At 37.6% G+C, this 17,961-nt stretch overlaps 1 protein-coding gene across 1 annotated transcript in view; it reads right to left on the reverse strand.

Annotated features, from left to right (window-relative positions):
• Positions 1-15,995: 15,995 nt before the first annotated feature.
• slc9a8 (solute carrier family 9 member 8) overlaps positions 15,996-17,961 on the reverse strand; it is a 43,328-nt gene continuing 41,362 nt past the window's right edge. Inside the window, exon 16 of the mRNA XM_047379518.1 lies at positions 15,996-17,169. Coding sequence (XP_047235474.1) covers positions 17,056-17,169 — 114 coding nt within the window. The 3' untranslated portion in view covers positions 15,996-17,055. The remainder of the gene's footprint in view (positions 17,170-17,961) is intronic.

A 17,961-nucleotide genomic window follows, 5' to 3' on the forward strand; every position in this document is an offset into this window, starting at 1 on the left:
ATTGCTCAACCCTATATGCTATCTTAAAAATTATTTAATCATCCATGCTCTAATACTTGTTGAAGTTCTTTAAATGTGCCTAATTTAATGACCTTTGGAACAGCATGATCTATGGTTTATGAATGAATCACTTGTTTCACAGGCAGGACCAAAGGCAAAATTTAAGAGCATGCAGACATAATAATTCAAGTTTGCATATCAGGACATAGTAAAATGGATCTGCTCCTTACCGGGTTCTAAAATTATTAACCTCTAACCTCAAGCATCCAAGAACACACAACTTTCCAGCTGTCAGTGTTTAGTAAACAACAATGATGAAAAAAAAATGGAAATGCAACGTAAATGCTACATTAGGATTTTACTGAGGAAGTAGCAGCCAGGTGCTGCTAATGAAACGCACTGTGACCCTATCAAAGCAAGAGTTTCATCAGTTTCTAAGCAGACATATTTGCGGTAACATCGTGTCAAGATGGAAAGTCATCAGTAATGATCTTAGTAAAGCAATTGTTGGTTTCCATCAATCCCGGTCAAGTTATAAAGATATTTTCTGTCAATTTAAGGTGTTGTAATTAAGAGTTGGCCAAAATGTCTCCATGTAGACCGCGAGAGAGAGAGAGAGAGAGGGAGATACTTGTAAATCATACATAAAATATTCAACTATTGCAGCTGAAATATGCCTTACTGTGTTCTGTCCATGTTTTGCCAGAATATATTCTGAGGTTTCTGGCTGATGCAATCCTAACGAGAACAAACAACTTTTCACCGTATGTTAGATTTCATTCATTTGAATGCTGGGTATTATATTTCTATCTGTTTTAGTCCACATGTCAAAGTGTCTTTTGCTGCACCACAAACCTTTATCTTCTTCAATTTGTTCAGCAGTGTGTTGATACATATATGATGGGGAAACATGGGCTAAAACTAACGACAAAATCAGAGCTCTTACCATCTTGTTCGAACAAATCGGTTATGTAATGCCAATCTCGGAGCCAACATCCTGTCAGACTCTTTGCCTCATATTTAGAGGTCCATGGAGAGTTAATAAGAAAGATTTCATCAACCATTTCTTATGTCTTTTTGATGTATCCTCATGCTAGCAGAATAAGCCTAATCTTAATCCCTTTATCCATGAAGACACAACCACCAGTTTCTCTCCGAGCATCGCAGCTGACATTGTATGTGCCTGAACCCTCAGAGCACTAAAAGATATGTTGTGTAATATGATAGTGTGACAAGTATGAGACAATAAAACTCACCCATTATCTGCTGGAGATCATTTGTGGCAGGAAACAGGGACTTTAGTCGTTGATGTTGCATGTCAGTGTCAAAATTTGGTCTGCATTTATTCTTAATGGCTTAATGGCGGTGAACAAAGCTCAAATAGCATCTTATTCAAATCACCCACCCTAAATGTGTTTAATTAAAGAACAAGCTAAAATGAAATTAAAACAGACATTTGACAATGGTAACTAGAGTTACCACTTCCTTAAAGCCTTATTTGAACTGTTTGGAGAATAGAATCTGGTACTCCTGGATATATCATTGAAATAAATGGAAAAGTGTAAAAACTAATAACAGAAGCATTTTTGTCCCTCATTCCAAATGAAAAGGTCTTATAAATGCACATTAGTTTATGCAGTCAGCAGGAATAAATGCACTCTACTTGTTTTTTGAATTATGTTACTTTTTATTATGTTATTTATCAACTATAAATTGTGTCATCTTCTCTGAAGAGTCCAAATTATATATTGAAAAGATGAGAAAAATTAACTTGTTCATATGTGTGCATCTCAAAAAATGAGGATATCAAAGAAAGGTTCATGCATTTCATTATAGTGAAACACATATTTGAATTATTTACATACACAGTGATATATTGTAAGTTTTTCTGTTACTGTTTATAACTCCTGATCAATCTTTAGACATCCCACTGTGCACAAATATGACCAAAGATCTTCTCTTTGTGTGATGCACTATGGGAAGGTTTGTGTGGACAGAACAAAAATCTAGACTGTGTAGATTGCTTGAATACTGCCAAGCTGACCACAAACTGCCTTTAAGCAGTACTGTTGTGGCTACTTATATTGGTATTCAGAAAGGTTAAAGATGTTATAAAAATAATTACAGGAACATGGCTGTTTTATCTGAAGTCTTTGAATTTGCGTTTGAATGTTAATGGCAGAGTTTTATCGTCAGTCTAAAGCCAGCCTTGAAGCTTCTGTGCTTCTTTCAAATAATTTAAATAGACCATTGAGACTACTGAGCTGTTGCATTGACTTTGTGAAACTCTAAAACAACTCAAACAGGGAGGACTTTGAGGAGCTCTTAATCTTCATCACTATGTTAATAAACCTAATGAAACACAATCAAAGCACCAAAGAAAAATTGATCTGTGTACTTTGTGGATTAGTTGATCTCAAGAGATAAACATTTGATTTCTGCTAATTATCCCTCAGTCTTGTATAGGTGAGAGGCATAATGGTCACTGTTCACTTTGCTATAAAGATGGATTTAGTTTACCTGGAGGCACAGAGAGCATGTCCTCATGGACTGCCAATACTGAGTAGAGGAAAGCAACAATCTAAATTACTTTTCTCAGAGAACATCGAGGAAACTCAAAGAGTTGTAAGACAGAGTACATGGATGCTAGACTCTACCTAATAGGCTGATCATCAGGCAAAGTTTGCCCATCCTGCTGCTCCTTAAATCCCTAGCAGTCAAATAAGCAGCCCATTTTTGGGCCATCTGCTGCAGAACAGCCACACACCCCATCAGAGATCCTCTGTTCAGAAGGAAAACTCACACATACACAAATACACACCCACACACCAGGGTCATGACACCTTTCTATTTTGTCCTAATGCCATCGCCTTACTGGGCTGGTATTCACAGGACAACCCTTAACAGACCGAAATATTATTTGATAAAATATTAATATTAAATATTAAATAATATTCTCAGATTCATAATCACAACAGTCTTATATTCTAGGTTCTTCAAAGTAGCCACCTTTTGCTTTGATTACTGCTCCGCACACTCTTGGCATTCTGTTGATGAGCTTCAAGAGGTAGTCACCTGAAATGGTTTTTATTTAATAGGTTTGCCTTGTCAGGTTTAATAAGTGGGATTTCAAGCCTTATGATTGGGGTTGGGACCATCAGTTGTGTTGTGCAGGAGGTGGATACAGTATACAGCTGATAGTCCTATTGAATAGACTGTTAGAATGTGTATTATGGCAAGAAAACAGCAGCTAAGTAAAGAAAAACCAGTGGCCATCATTACTTTAAGAAATGAAGGTCAGTCAGTCCGAACAATTGGGAAAACTTTGAAAGTGTCCCCAAGTGCAGTCGCAAAAACCATCAAGCGCTACAAAGAAACTGGCTCACATGAGGACCGCCCCAGGAAAGGAAAACCAAGAGTCACCTCTGCTGCGAATGATAAGTTCATCCGAGTCACCAGCCTCAGAAATCGCAGGTTAACAGCAGCTCAGATTAGAGAACAGGTCAATGCCACACAGAGATCTAGCAGCAGATACATTTCTAGAACAACTATTAAGAGGAGACTGTGTGAATCAGGCCTTCATGGTAAAATAGCTGCCAGGAAACCACTGCTGAGGATAAGCAACAAGCAGAACAGACTTGTTTGGGCTAAAGAACACAAGGAATGGACATTAGACCAGTGGAAATCTGTGCTTTGGTCTGATGAGTCCAAGTTTGAGATCTTTGGTTCCAACCACCGTGTCTTTGTGCGGCGCAGAAGAGGTGAACGGATAGACTCTACATGCCTGGTTCCCACCGTGAAGCACGGAGGAGGAGGTGTGATGGTGTGGGGGTGCCTGGCTGGTGACACTGTTGGGGATTTATTCAAAACTGAAGGCATACTGAACCAGCATGGCTACCACAGCATCTTGCAGCGGCATGCTATACCATCTGGTTTGCGTTTAGTTGGACCATCATTTATTTTTCAACAGGACAATGACCCCAAACACACCTCCAGGCTGTGTAAGGGCTATTTGACCAGGACCTGAAATCAATCGAGATGGTTTGGGGTGAGCTGGACCGCAGAGTGAAGACAAAACGTTTACCTACTAACCTGGAATCACAAAACAAACTGTTCTTCTCCCTGATCCAGAGAAACATTGAAACAATAAACAACATCAAAGCAAAACCCCCAACACTGTATATTATGTTTGCCATCATGTGTATTGTGTAATATACACCCATGGGGCACAGAGGACAAAAACACATATCACAGAGATGAAAGAAAAACTATCTCAAATCTAAAGAAAAAAGAAATCCAAAAAGCAAGGAAAAAATGACTGATTGCTTTAAAAGAAAAAAAACAGCACCACTACACAGCAAAGCTTTAAGCAACCATACTGTGATAAAGGGATTTCCTTACACCTATAATATATCCAGAGAAATTTCTCTCAAAAAACTTTAGTGAAATGAGTTTTGTTGGCAGTTTGTAGTTTTTATGTTGAAAAGCAGAGAAATATACAAAGATTTACTGTAGAAATAGACTTGCAGAAGCCACAAATACTGTGAAACATTGAGGTTTTAAGAATTTATCAGGTTCATTGACACAGTTTCAATTTTATAATTTTGGCTTTAAAATAGACTGTTAGACATATTATTTCAAGTTCTATTTTTGAATAAGAAGCAGCTAATGTAGTAGCCTACTTACTATCTTATCAATCTAGCAAAGTGAAGGTGCTAACTGTTCGTTTTTTGAGAAAGAAATGAACTAAAAAACTTAACTTTAAAAAAAACTAAATGTCACAAAACAAGTTCACAATTATTGCTGTTCCACTGCAACAGAAAACCAAAAAAACTGAAACTGAATTCCATATATCTAGATTTAAAAAAAATTGAACAAATTTCTTAAATATTTTTGTTCTTTCTTCTAAAGGGGACCTTGGCCTGAAACGTTTGAGAACCGCTATTCTAGATTGGACAATGCCAGTCCATTTACATCTTTGTCATCATTTTACACAACAGCATGATAGTTATTTGTCCTTGGGAGAATTGACATGATATATATTATAATGTGAAGACTGTGTGAATTTAAGGTTATGTATAAATCAATTATTATAAAGCAGCTGTCTGGTTGGCTGACTTTGTGAATGTTACATTTCTCCAGCTAATTAAAGGACTACATAATGTGTCTGATGGTGACTTATTTCACCTCTTTAATACATAGGACCACAAAAAAGATAAGAACACAAGGTGGCAGTATGTAATTTTCATTATGATTTGTTCTTTTTTTAAAAACTTTAATTCCTCCTTCTTGGCTGAACATTATTCCCTCTGGTATTTGACGCTGTGCAGCTGGAAGGATTTTTGCTGATACTTTTTTCCTTTTGATATGTGTTATGATGCGTAACCATAGCAACAAGGTGTTTTTGATTAACATCTCAGAATCTCAGATACTATCTTGACTACAGCCTTAAATCCCAGATGAGTTAAAAAGCAGGCACCATGGATGCAGAGCAGAAGCAAAGAGGAAAGAGAGAGAAGGAGGAAGTTCAAACTATCTCTTCCATCAGTTGTGATGGGCAATGTAAGATCGTTGGGAAACAAATTGGATGAACTTCAAGCCCTCTCAGCCAGAGCAGGCAGGAAGGCAGTATTATGTGTACCACTTGGACATGGGTGCAGGATCATATCTCTCACTCCAGCGTCTCTCTGCCAGGCTTTCTGATCATACGAGCGGAGAGAGATTCAAAGAGGAGCGCCAAAAGCTAAGGAGGTGGACTAGCAGTGCTGGACATGTCACTGTGAAGTGTCATCTCTGCAGCCCAGATATTGAACTGTTAGTTTTTGTCCATTTTATTCATCAAGATAGTTCACCCGTGTTATTTTGGCAGCTGTTGCTGAAACTGCATGTGATGTCATCAGTTCAGTTGTTGCTAAGCTACAGACACAATACTACAACATGGCAATATCTGGTGATTTTAACCATGCTTCACTCTCTGCTACACTTCCAACGTTTCAACAGTTTTTTCCAGCTGCTCCACTAGAGAAACCAAAACGTTTATTTTATGTAAATGTCAAAGATCCATACATCTCTAAAGCAGTTTTTACTGGTATGTAAATAAGTGAAATGCTAAAAAGCACTTTTGAATAGCAATGTTTTCAGTTTGGATAGTCTTGGGCTAACTCTCATTGAATGTAGGGGACAGTTCCAAAAGTAGAAAGCTGTGAAGGATCTGTCTCCTCAGGTTTGGAATGTGTCAGATGCAGGTGGTTAAAGTTAGAGAACCAGAGCCAGCAAGTCTAGGAAGGTGCTGGTTTTATAGTTGCTATAAAAACATCAAAATTATAAAAATACTACTGCTATATAATATAATATAATATAATATAATATAATATAATATAATATAATATAATATAATATAATATAATATAATCTTCTGGAGGAGTTTCTCCCCATTTTGATATGGTTGTGTTTGAACAGCTCAAGTGCATTTATTGCACGAGCTGTTTAAATAACACAGCTAGGTCTCCTGATCAGATCCTAATCATAAAGACTATCATCATCAAACAGCTGAGATGCAATTGGGGAGCCTGGAAGTTCCTGTAACACAGCCAGACAAATGGCCTGAGGCTCCATCTTTTCCTCTGTTGCGTTTAGCCAGTTTTCACACCAGTTTCTAACAGTTCACATTAGAAGATAATAAAAAATTGCGCAGCTGCTCTATATCTAGCCTGCATTTTTGATTCAAATCAAGCTATCAATGAGAAATAACACAACATTTATTATTTATGGGTTTGAAGATAAAGCTACAAATATAATAGATATAGAGTTAATTAACTAGAACAATTAAGATAAAAATTCATGTATATATATTTATAATCTATCATAGAACGTTTTTAGCAAATTATTTATTGATTCATTTTGACTCTGGAAATTAATAAGTATCAGGGGCATGCGAATTATGCATATCTTCTAATAATTGACCACTGACATGCTAGATATCTGCTCTGTGAAAAAACAAGCCTGACTTGGCATTGTAACTTAACAATACTATTAACAGAAAGTCCAAAGAATATAAATTATCAAAAGCGATCCAGCATTGACCCCAGATTATGAACCCAGTTTTCCTGACAAGCTCAATTATATTTATGCATTCTTTCTGATGCACATGCAAGCATCTTTCTCCTTCATTCTCCTTTAATATTTCCTTTTGAATTATCAAAATATCATATTTGAATGACTTGGATCCAAATATAAATTACAACAAATGTGACACTGTTGTTAATCTAGATTCACATCAATATCTGCAATAGCTTAAATTTACCATTTATCTTATTCTGGTTGCAGATTTTGGTCACCTTTCCATCCTGGAAGCTATCCCAGGAGTCTATGTACACACTGGACAGTTCCCCAATCTATGAAAGCGATAACACAAATGAAACAAACAAGCATGCAAATGCAAAAACACACCTAAGGACAATTTGGAATCGATTGGCCTACCATGAATGTTTTTGAATATTAGGAGGAAGGAAAACCCTTATATCTGAGGGGAGAAGACTACAAAAACTTGTGGTTTTATACCATTACATACAATTATTCCTAACGTAAGTATTATTTCCTTTTAATTGATTATTGTTTGGATTTACTCAATATTTTCCTCAATGACCCAGTTTAACCTTTTTGGATTGTAAATAAGATTGCAATTGAAAACAATCTCAGCCATTAATTAGCATATTTAATATTCAAACCAGATCCAAGGCAGTAAGCTTCAAGGTCAAATGGGTTGTGCAATCACTCTGCAGCAAAAAGTCTCTTAATAATTCCAATACAGTGACAATAACTGTTTACCTTGGACCTCAAATCAAAACGTTGATTTTACTCTATCACCAACCACAGACAGATTTTCTTTCAAATTTCTCAGGACTTGAATTAATTTGACATAAAGATATTTAGAAAAAAAAAACAATTAAGGTCTTATCTGGCTTAGCAAACTGAAGCACAGCTAATTATCTTCTTCTTCAATCCCTTCAATGGGCATTCTTACATACCTTCATTATTCTGGTGTTAACCAGGTTAGGACTGACTCTGAAAATGACACTGCAGTTTCAAAAGCCTTTCCTGATTATTGTAATTTAAATGGGATCAGTGTAAGTCATCTAATTATGCAGGAGTATGCGGATCTTAGATACATTATTTTATTGAGCATAAGCAGGTATTAATAGGTAGAATTTTGGGAAAACATATTGTAATCCATCATTTGTTGAGAATATACAAAGTTTCTGTCCCCCATTACAAACTTTTGTGTAGCAAAACTTATCTTTTATTGTCAATGTCTGTGTTTTTTCCCTCTTCTTTATGCACTAGAACTGAGCCAAGGTGCTACCTGGATCATTACCCCTCTATGAAGCAGTCTATCTCCAATGATCTCGCATAATTCAAGGGAAATCAAATTTACACAAAGCTAAGGCTGCAAGAGTCTGGTTTTTAAAACTGCAACTAATGTTCCTGTATCCATGTGCAGCTAACATAAACCTATTAGCATTATTATGTGATTGCCACCAGAATGTTATTCATTAATCTGTACTGTGCACCATTGATTGCTCTCATTGCCACCATTGACTTTATGTCTCTTTCTGCTGAGTGGGTGATTCAACCTACAAACATTCACTCTGTGCTCTCTCTCATTTACACCAGTTATTAAGTAAGCACACAGTCGAGTGCCCACAGAGCACATGCTTAGTGTTGTTCGCATAAAGGACTGTTTTATGTGTGGAAAGCTGTTAGTTGATGTCATTAATACAAATTCCCATGTCACAAATATATCACCTCTAGTGCCAGGACAAATACTGAGTCTCAGTGTGAACTTTCTCTTCCACAATGATGGGAGCCAAATGACCCCAGTCCAGGGTGTCCAGCATCTGTAACCCAGTACAGCTGCCTTTGTAACAGACACAAAAGGATTAAAGAGCTGCACTCGAATTTTTTTTCCAATGACATTTAAATACCTTGATGAGCGACAGAAAATAAGCAGCAGAGATTCCAAGGTGAGAGTTTTTATTTATTTTAATAGATAATTCAATATCTCAGGAAAATACACCTACTGTCATATTATGGGGGTGTTTAGCAGTACCAACTTGCAAGCAGAAGCATGGGAGCCAAATGGTAATTGAAGTTTTTAATAATAACAACTGAACTGACAAACCTACAGGAAACATCCTGGAACACAAGAAGATTACAGACACGGAATAGGTAAAACAAAACAGGGAAGTCAAGTCAACAGACATAGAGCAGATTTTCAACAGGAGGATCCAGAGGCGAAAAATAAAATCCAGAAAATATAAATAGAAAAGCGGGGTGGAGAAATGACCAAAGAACAAGAAGAGCTAATCAGATGAGATGTGGAGCAGCTGGTGGCATTGAGAATGCAGAGCAACTGAAGGAGGGAGGCTAGTAAACATAGATGAGTAGGAACTCTGAGAAATTCAGGGACGTAAATATCTAAACACAAGAATGAACCAAAAACCTAATCTACCATGAATGAACTAAAACAACCGCAACCAGAGAACACAAGCAGGGAAGCTCAGAGAAACAAACAAGAAACTCAAACACAAGTGAATCAGGTCACCCACAATTTTTAGTTTAAAATGAATAATTGCAAATTGCAGCATATTTTATGTATTGTTAGTGGGGTTTTTTTTTTTTTTTTTTTGTTAAAGGCAAATTAGCTAGTTTCATTAAAAGGCATTAATAATAATTATTGCCACTTTCATGCCGGAGGATTATGGCTGCCCTTTACATCTATCATGCTTTTCATGTGTCATGCTTTAATATACAGTCATATTCAATAAATTAGAACATATATTCCAATGAGGATTGTTTGTCAGGTTTAAGCAGGTATAAAACATACATTTCAAAAAGCCCACATTTCTGTAGTCCAGAAATGTAATACATGTAAAATGTAATACATCTGTCACATTTATGTATGACAGACTCCTGTCATCTGTAGAAATACTTGGATGATTCTGCAGTCGTGGGGTGGATCAGAGATGGACAAATAGATGAGTACAGGAAGCTGGTGGCCGACTTTGTGGCATTGGGTAGAAACAATCATCTCATCTTGAATGTGAATAAAACAAAGGACATGATTGTAGATTTTAAGAGAAATAAATACATTCAAAAACTGTTTCCATCATGGGAGAAGAAGTAGAGGTGGTGGTGTATAAATATCTTGGAGTTCGACAACAGACTGGAGTGGAGATGCAACTGTGAAGCCGTTTACAAGAAGTGACAGCAGACTATAGTTCTTGAGGAAGCTTAGGACCTTTGGTGCTTGCAGTAAGATGCTCTATGTCTTCTGTAAGTCTGTTGTGGAGAGTGTGATCTCTTCTGCCATCATCTGCTGGGCTAGCAGCATCAGAGATACGGACTTAAAAAAGCTCAACAAGCTCATAAAGAAGGTTGGCTCTGTTATGGGGACTCCTTTGGAGATAATTGTGCAAAGAATCTTCATAAGAAAATGAAGAACATCATGCAGAACCCTGAGCATCCTCTTCATGAGACTGTCATACAACAACAGAGTGTCTTCAGTCAGAGGCTTCTTCAAATCTGCTGTAGGACAGACCGCTACAGGAGATCCTTCCTGCCCACCGCCATCAGCATCTACAACAGCTCTTTGAAGAAACCTTCATAATATGAGCTAAAACAACATTTAATTTCCCTTTGGGATGAATAAAGTATTTTTTAATTAAAAAAAACTTTGTTTTATTGCTCTGATGTAATACAGTGACCTTACACGTTTTCATCAGGCTGTAGGCAGAAAAGTATAGTCAACAAAAATAAATGTTTGAAAATATCAGTAAGTGCACAGTTAATCTATATAACGTGTTTCACTTAATGAGCTGTGTATAATGTCTCTTCACATGTTTAGGTTCACATTTAGCCAAATTCTTTTATAGATTAATGGTATATAACACTATAAAATGGTCTTGTGAGAACTACAGCTTATAAAGCTTAACCTTCCTATTCTCTGTCAGTATGCAATGTTTTTTTCAAGATGACATTCTGAACTTTTTTAAATCTTGCCCCTTTGTCATGTAAGAGGTGTGCCTTGTGTGTCTGTTTAAATCCAACTTTTGCTCTATATCTCCCAGAGCTCCACAGCAGGGTCTAGCTTTGGGCATCTCAGCTAACTGGCTGTGCAGCTTATTCTGGTGTTTTTCTCCTATTCCTGCACCTGTGCGAAGTCCCTCTGTCTGACAACATGTTATCATAGCAACTCCCAAACACCTTTCAGTTCAAAAAAAGAAATGTACATCCTGTTTCACCAAGTGTTTTACCAAGTCATTGGCCAATTATTAAATCAGTCAGTCAGTCATTTTCTACCACTTATTCTATAGTGGGTCGCAGGGAGCTGGTGCCTATCTCCAGCAGTTTATGGGCGGGAGACGGGGTTCACCCTGGACAGGACGCCAGTCCATCACAGGGCAACACACAAACAACCTTGCACACAGTCATCCATACACCTAAGGGCAATTTAGAGTGACCAATTAATCTAACAGGCATGTCTTTGGACTGTGGGAGGAAGAAGGAGTACCCGGTGAGAACCCACGCATGCACGGGGAGAACATGCAAACTCCATGCAGAAAGACCCCCGGTCGGGAATCGAACCCAGGACCTTCTTGCTGCAAGGCAACAGTGCTACCAACCGTGCAGCCCTGAAAAAATATGTTTCACTCACAATTTGTTTAAAATATCAAAAATATCAGCTCTGAAAAACTGCCATTCCTGCTTTTAGTATTGTCTTCTTTATTTAAAGGGGGGAAAATATACATTAAACATCTACAACTGACTTTTAATGATAAAGATGAGAGTTAACCATTCAACAGTTTTAAAGTATAAATACAAAATATGAAATTAAAATTTTTTGTCTTACAGAAAAGATGGATAGAAGGAAGGCAGGAAGGAAGTCCAGACTTATCCAGACTGCGTAGAAACACTGAGCTTCATATTAACATCGCAGGACCGAGAAAGTTTAGGTCCACAGCCAAAACTTTGAGACAGTTAATATACAAACTCACTGAATAACTAAACAATACTATAACAGTTTGAAATTTTTTTTTTTTTGCTCGTGCTTTGAACATTTAAAGAAGGACTGATAAAATGTTAGTAATTAACTAAGAAAAAGAGATTTTCTCTCCCAAAGTCTACTTTGGTGTTCTGCGATTCCTGCTTTCTAGTGACTGAGTGAGTCATCCAGTCAGTACCTTTAAACAGAACCATGTGGAGAAATGGTAAATGGCCTGAACTTGTATAGCGCTTTTTCAAGTCCCCAGAGATCCCAAAGCGCTTTACACTAGAATCAGTCATTCACCCATTCAATGCACACATTCACACACTGCCAGTGGTGAGCCACATTGTAGCCACAGCCACCCTGGGGCAGGCTGACAGAAGTGAGCCTGCCAAACACAGGTGCCACCGAGACCTCTGACCACCATCAGCAGGCAAGGTGGGTGAAGTGTCTTGCCCAAGGACACAATGACTGAGACAGACAGAGCATGAGGTTCAAACTGGCAATCCACCGGTTACAGGGCAAACTTTTACCACCTGTGCCACAATCACCCAAACAGAACAGGAACACAGGGCCAAAAGAACAAAACAGTAATCCAGTTCAATATAATTTATAAACGAGTTTTCCTTGCAGGATGAATGCTGTCAGGAAATCTGGATTCCTTGAGACTTGGCGACAAATAAAAAAATCATCACACATTCTCTTGTCCAAAGCAAGACACATAACTAACATGCCCAATTAAGAACCATCCATGTGTGACTGTGAATCATGCAGTGTCCAAACTGAAATATAATATCCCTGCTGCTGCCGTTCCTCTTCCTGTTTGCACAGCTAACGTGGCGATATTTCATTTTTGGCAGAGGCTCTGGCATGATTAATTGACTGAGTAATTATTAATCTTTCATCTTATCTTTCATTTAAAAAATGTGTAGGACAACATGAGTCATAATCTGGGCTCCATTCAGTCAGAACATTTGGCTCAAGCGAAGGATAGACGAATAAATCACGGATTAGAAGAAAAGGTGGAGTGGAAGAATCAACGCAACAATATAAAATGTGGTCACTGATGCTCTCTGGTCTCTGTGTTAGATCACTGAAGCAAACACAACAAAAGGAACGAATGCAGACATGAAGAAATGCTCTAGCTCATGTAGTTTGTGAGTGAAACATTCTGGTAAAGAAAACACTAAGGAAGTGCTTGGTGATAAATCACGGCTGTAATCAGTCTGTTCTAAAAGGAAGTCATAATTAATTTAAAAAAAATCACAATTCATACTCTTCCAGGGGTGTAAGGTCACTGGTAATTTATTGGATATAACTGGCTAACGGACCATCAGTTATAAAGCATTATTATCCGCTTTTATGTGCTGTCATTAATTTTTTAGACTAATGTAGTGGATTAAGACGCCCCCTACTGGTTCTAAGTTATTATTACAAAATTTGAATCAGCAGTTTGGGGGTTTGCTATTGTTTATTCTACTCCAGCACATATTTAAAACTTTTATGGTTAAAATTTTGAAGACCTTCAAAAAGCAGAATGTGTACTTGGAAACAGATTTATTATAGTCTCCTTTATTTGTAGCAAAATGCAGTCAGTATAAACTGCAAAGATCTCCTCCTACTTTAATAAACATGCTCATCCTTGAGACGCATCTGTACCTGTTGCCAACATTAATTATGCTGCAGACTTGAAGAATGCACTATGACATTTTATTTATTTATTTTTCTGTCTACCACCGGCACATCCTCATCAAGATCCTAATGAGATCTCAGGAGAGGTTTTTCAAGCCTTTACAGCGTGGTGCTGAACTTGGGTTGAGCATAAAAGGTTTGACTATAGATCACAGGATATTTTCTTCAGCAGGACCATGCATTAACCTTCTTTGTGTCTTTTAATTACTCTGAGCAGCAGGTTGGTCCAACTCCCTGTCTCAGCCAGGCTCCTTTGTAATCTCTCACTTATTCTTCATGTAATCTATCAGCTAATTAGCTCAGGCATCTTATGAAATGAAAATGGAAATGTGAAGGGAAAACCATCAGAATAATGATCACTGGGTATAAATGAAACTTATCAGCTTAAGTGCAATCCTAATTTATTCAAGTCTTTTAAAAGGTATATAAACTTATTTTCTTCAGTGACATTATATAATTTATACACAGATTCATTACAAACGGATGGTATATCTTAAGTATTATTTTTTGTTAATTTTGATGATAAAGACTTACAGCTGGTGAAAAACCCCAAAATGCAGTTTCCCTAAATATAGATGCTACATAAGATCTTTTTTCCAATACAGAAATGTTATCTAATGAAGGAAGACTGCAGACTTGACAGATGTCCATCAGACAGTCACTGACACCATCTGCAGCCTTGAGAGGATTGCATGGTAAAACCTTTTCAAGAGTTTGGAGGAGATCCAGGCGTGGACTACAGCTGGATTCAGTGGTTCAAGACCCACCACTCACAGACCAGTAGTCAGGGCATGGGCTGAAGCTGTTGCATCCCTGTGTTAGGCCACTCCTGAACCTGAGACGTCAGAAAAGCTCTAAGGAGGAAAAGGACTAAACTGTTGCTCAGTGGCTCAAAGTCTCATTTTCTTCCAGATATAACAGATTTTGGCATTTTTATTTGGAAATCAAGGTCCCATATCTGGAGGAAGAATGGAGAGGCATGGAATCTATGTAATCTAGGGTGAAATTTCAACAGTTAGTGATGATTCTGGGAGGCATGTCATCTACTGGTGTTGGTCCACTATGTTGCCGCCTAACATGAGATTTTAGAGCACCTTATCCTTCCCTCTGCTGACAAGCTTTATGGATATGCGGATTTCATGTTCTAGCTGGACCTGCCAAAAGTACCAATACTTGCTTTAATGACCGTGTTTTAATGTGCTTGATTGGCCACTTAGCTCCTGTGACATAAACCCCACAAAGAATCAAAGTAAATACAAATACAAAGTATTACAAAGAGGAAGATCAGAGACACTAGACTCAACAAAGCAGAGGAGCTGGACACCACTATTTAAGCAACCTGGGCCTTCTTAACACCTCAGCAGAACCACAGGGTGGTCGTCACATTGTCACAAACCATTGATGCAGTAATTCAGTCAAAAGGAGTCCAGATCAGATTTGAGACAATACACTGAACAGTGCATTGACATTGTGGATGAAAGCTAAAATTTATTTATTGAATTCAGCGTCAGTCCTTAACAGACATGACATTTTCTGGGATTTCATTTCTGACCCTTTTGGAGATTGTATGACATTTTATGAGTATAATGTCAGTTTCTCTGACTTTTTGTCTTCAGTCTGTCCTGTGACCTTCTGTTTGCAGCTGTGTTTGACGTCTGTGGAAGGAGGGCTGTGACTAGTTGAATGTGAGTGTGTGACCAGGGATTGCTTGTGATTCTACAAATGTCCCAGGAAAACCGCTATTTTTTGGGGGCGCTGCGGTGGCGCAGGGGTACAAAGCGTGACTCATATTTAAAGGCATCAGTCATCGACAAAGCGTGTCGTGGGTTTGACTCCCAGTCCAGGTGACTTTTGTTGCATGTCTTCTCCCTATCTCCACACCTTTCCTGTCAGCTTATTGTCAAATAAATGAGAAAAATAAGGGCCACTAGTGCCGCAAAAAAGACTTAAAAAAATGGTTGGATCTCTGTGGAATCTGACCTACTAAAGCATATTAAAGACACAAGAGCTAGCAGACAGGCAGACTTGTCACTAAAAGGCTTTTACTTCTTGACCTCCACAACATACATTTCAGTCGGCTGGAATTCCTTTATTAAAGATCTTTTTTTTCTTAGTCTTATGTAATGTAACTTAACTCTGTGTGTAAAGAATCAAAAAGTTCAAAATGTTTAACTCCGTTACAAAACACATGATATTTTAATTTCTTGAGATGTACCTGTATGATGCTCCTAAAACATTGAAAAAGAAAACTTCAGAATTTAGTGCATATATAATCTCATTTATTATAGACTCTTTCTGTTCCAGTAATCCTGTCATGACCACAGAACTCGTACCAAATCCCAAAAAAAAAACAGATAAAGCTCTGATAAATAAATAAAGAAAACAGTAGCAAACGCAGACATTACACCAACGCCATCTACCCCACATTCATTTGTACGCATCCGTATGCAAAATGCATGAGGAACCCTCAAAGGCCAGCTTTTGACAGTTCAGATTCAGGAAGTACACCAGAAAATGAAAATAAATGCAGGTATCATAAACAGAAATGAAAGTAATTTCCAATTTTCTGGGACATAATCATGCTCCCGTAACTAAGCTTTCTAATTAAAATGATTAGTTTTCCTCGACACGTCCTACTTGTTTTAACTCTCTTCTGAATTTATCTTGACTGCCTTGTTGCTGAGGGGGGAGCTCATTCATCATTTGCATTTCAGCTTCAAGGCATGTGTTTACCTATATGTTTTTTAAAAAAAGAGAATATGCAAACATGTAGCTTATTAAAAATTCCACTTTTGAAATCTTGCTTGAAGCAAGACTTTAGTTTTTTCCCCTTTCTGATCCCAAGTGAAACCTTAGCTTTAAGTGGAACTTAACCAAATATTCATAAGAAAAGACAACATTCAAAGACACAGAGGGAAGAGTTGCCGCAGTGTTGATAAACATAAAAAAATTCCCTTCACAGTTTATTTGCTGCTTTCCCGTTGGACAAGAGCTTCATGAAAGTAAAAAAGAAAACAGGACAAGTCCCTGTGTGCTGTTCATAAAAATATGGAGCCTACTGAAACAGACAATCTAGTCAGTATTTTAAGAAACTAAAAATATATTAAATCTTCTGTTTTTACCCAGTGTTACAATTAGCTGAGAAGATGATTTCTCACATTCCCAACCCAGAAAAACAATTCTCCACAGGCAGAGATTTTTTACCAACATGACCTTAGTAGCAGGTGAAGAAATTAGAGCTGCCTTTGACTAACTGATCTTCTTCAATGATGGATACACCGACAGCCCGTTCATTGTCTTTATAGGAACTAAATTGTTTACAATAGCTCTGCTTCATCGTCGTCATCTTCAGACCCCGACGGTCCCTGGCGGACTTCTTCGTACCACTTATTGGTCAGCGTCTTCATCTGGATCCGCCCGTGTAACAGGTCCTGTGAAACACATGTCGCACACATCAGGAACCAGGTAAAAAGATAATGGACACACTAATATGCAGAGGAAGTGACAAAAACAATGAAGCTTGAACATAACAGCTCGGCATCGAAACTGAATTTTGTTTTTTTGTCAGTGATGTGAGAAATGTTCATAAAATATTAAATCCTGTACGTTTGACTGAACTTGGAGCCTAACTGCTGTGTAGAAACTCATGCATGGTTACATTTTTAAGGCAACCAGTTGAAATGAAGAAAAAACTGAAACATTCCCATTTCAAAAATCAAAAGGGCAAATTATCCTTTCTAAGGCTGCAAAGCTTTTTATTTTTGCATAATGTTCAGTTTAGCAGCACTTTAGCACGGTGTGACGAAAACTGTAAGAGACGTCCTTTGCAGTGAAGATGGAAGACATTAAAAGACTAAATATGGACCTCGAAAAACCGAAATAAAACTGTGACTTTAATAATAAAATATGAGACGCAAAAGATGTCATAATTACGAGTTGTGTTTTGCATCACACTGACTAAGAAGTAATTGTCCTCAACTCCCTTAATCGTCCTTTTCGTAGAATATACCCTTTTAGATGATGCTAATGTAATCATATACCCATACAATTATGAACCATAAAGAGAAAGGAAATTGTAGCTCTTAGAAATAATATAGCATTGTGGGTCGTTAACTCTTTAACAGATAATACAATGTGGTGCCATTCCAACTGGAAAGTGGTTAAAAAAATTAGGCTCCACTACGACGAGATGGTCTGGGATTAATGGAGCGAAATGTCAATGA

The sequence above is a fragment of the Girardinichthys multiradiatus genome, chromosome 1 (assembly GCF_021462225.1).
Source record: "Girardinichthys multiradiatus isolate DD_20200921_A chromosome 1, DD_fGirMul_XY1, whole genome shotgun sequence".
NCBI classification, from domain to species: Eukaryota; Metazoa; Chordata; class Actinopteri; order Cyprinodontiformes; family Goodeidae; genus Girardinichthys; species Girardinichthys multiradiatus.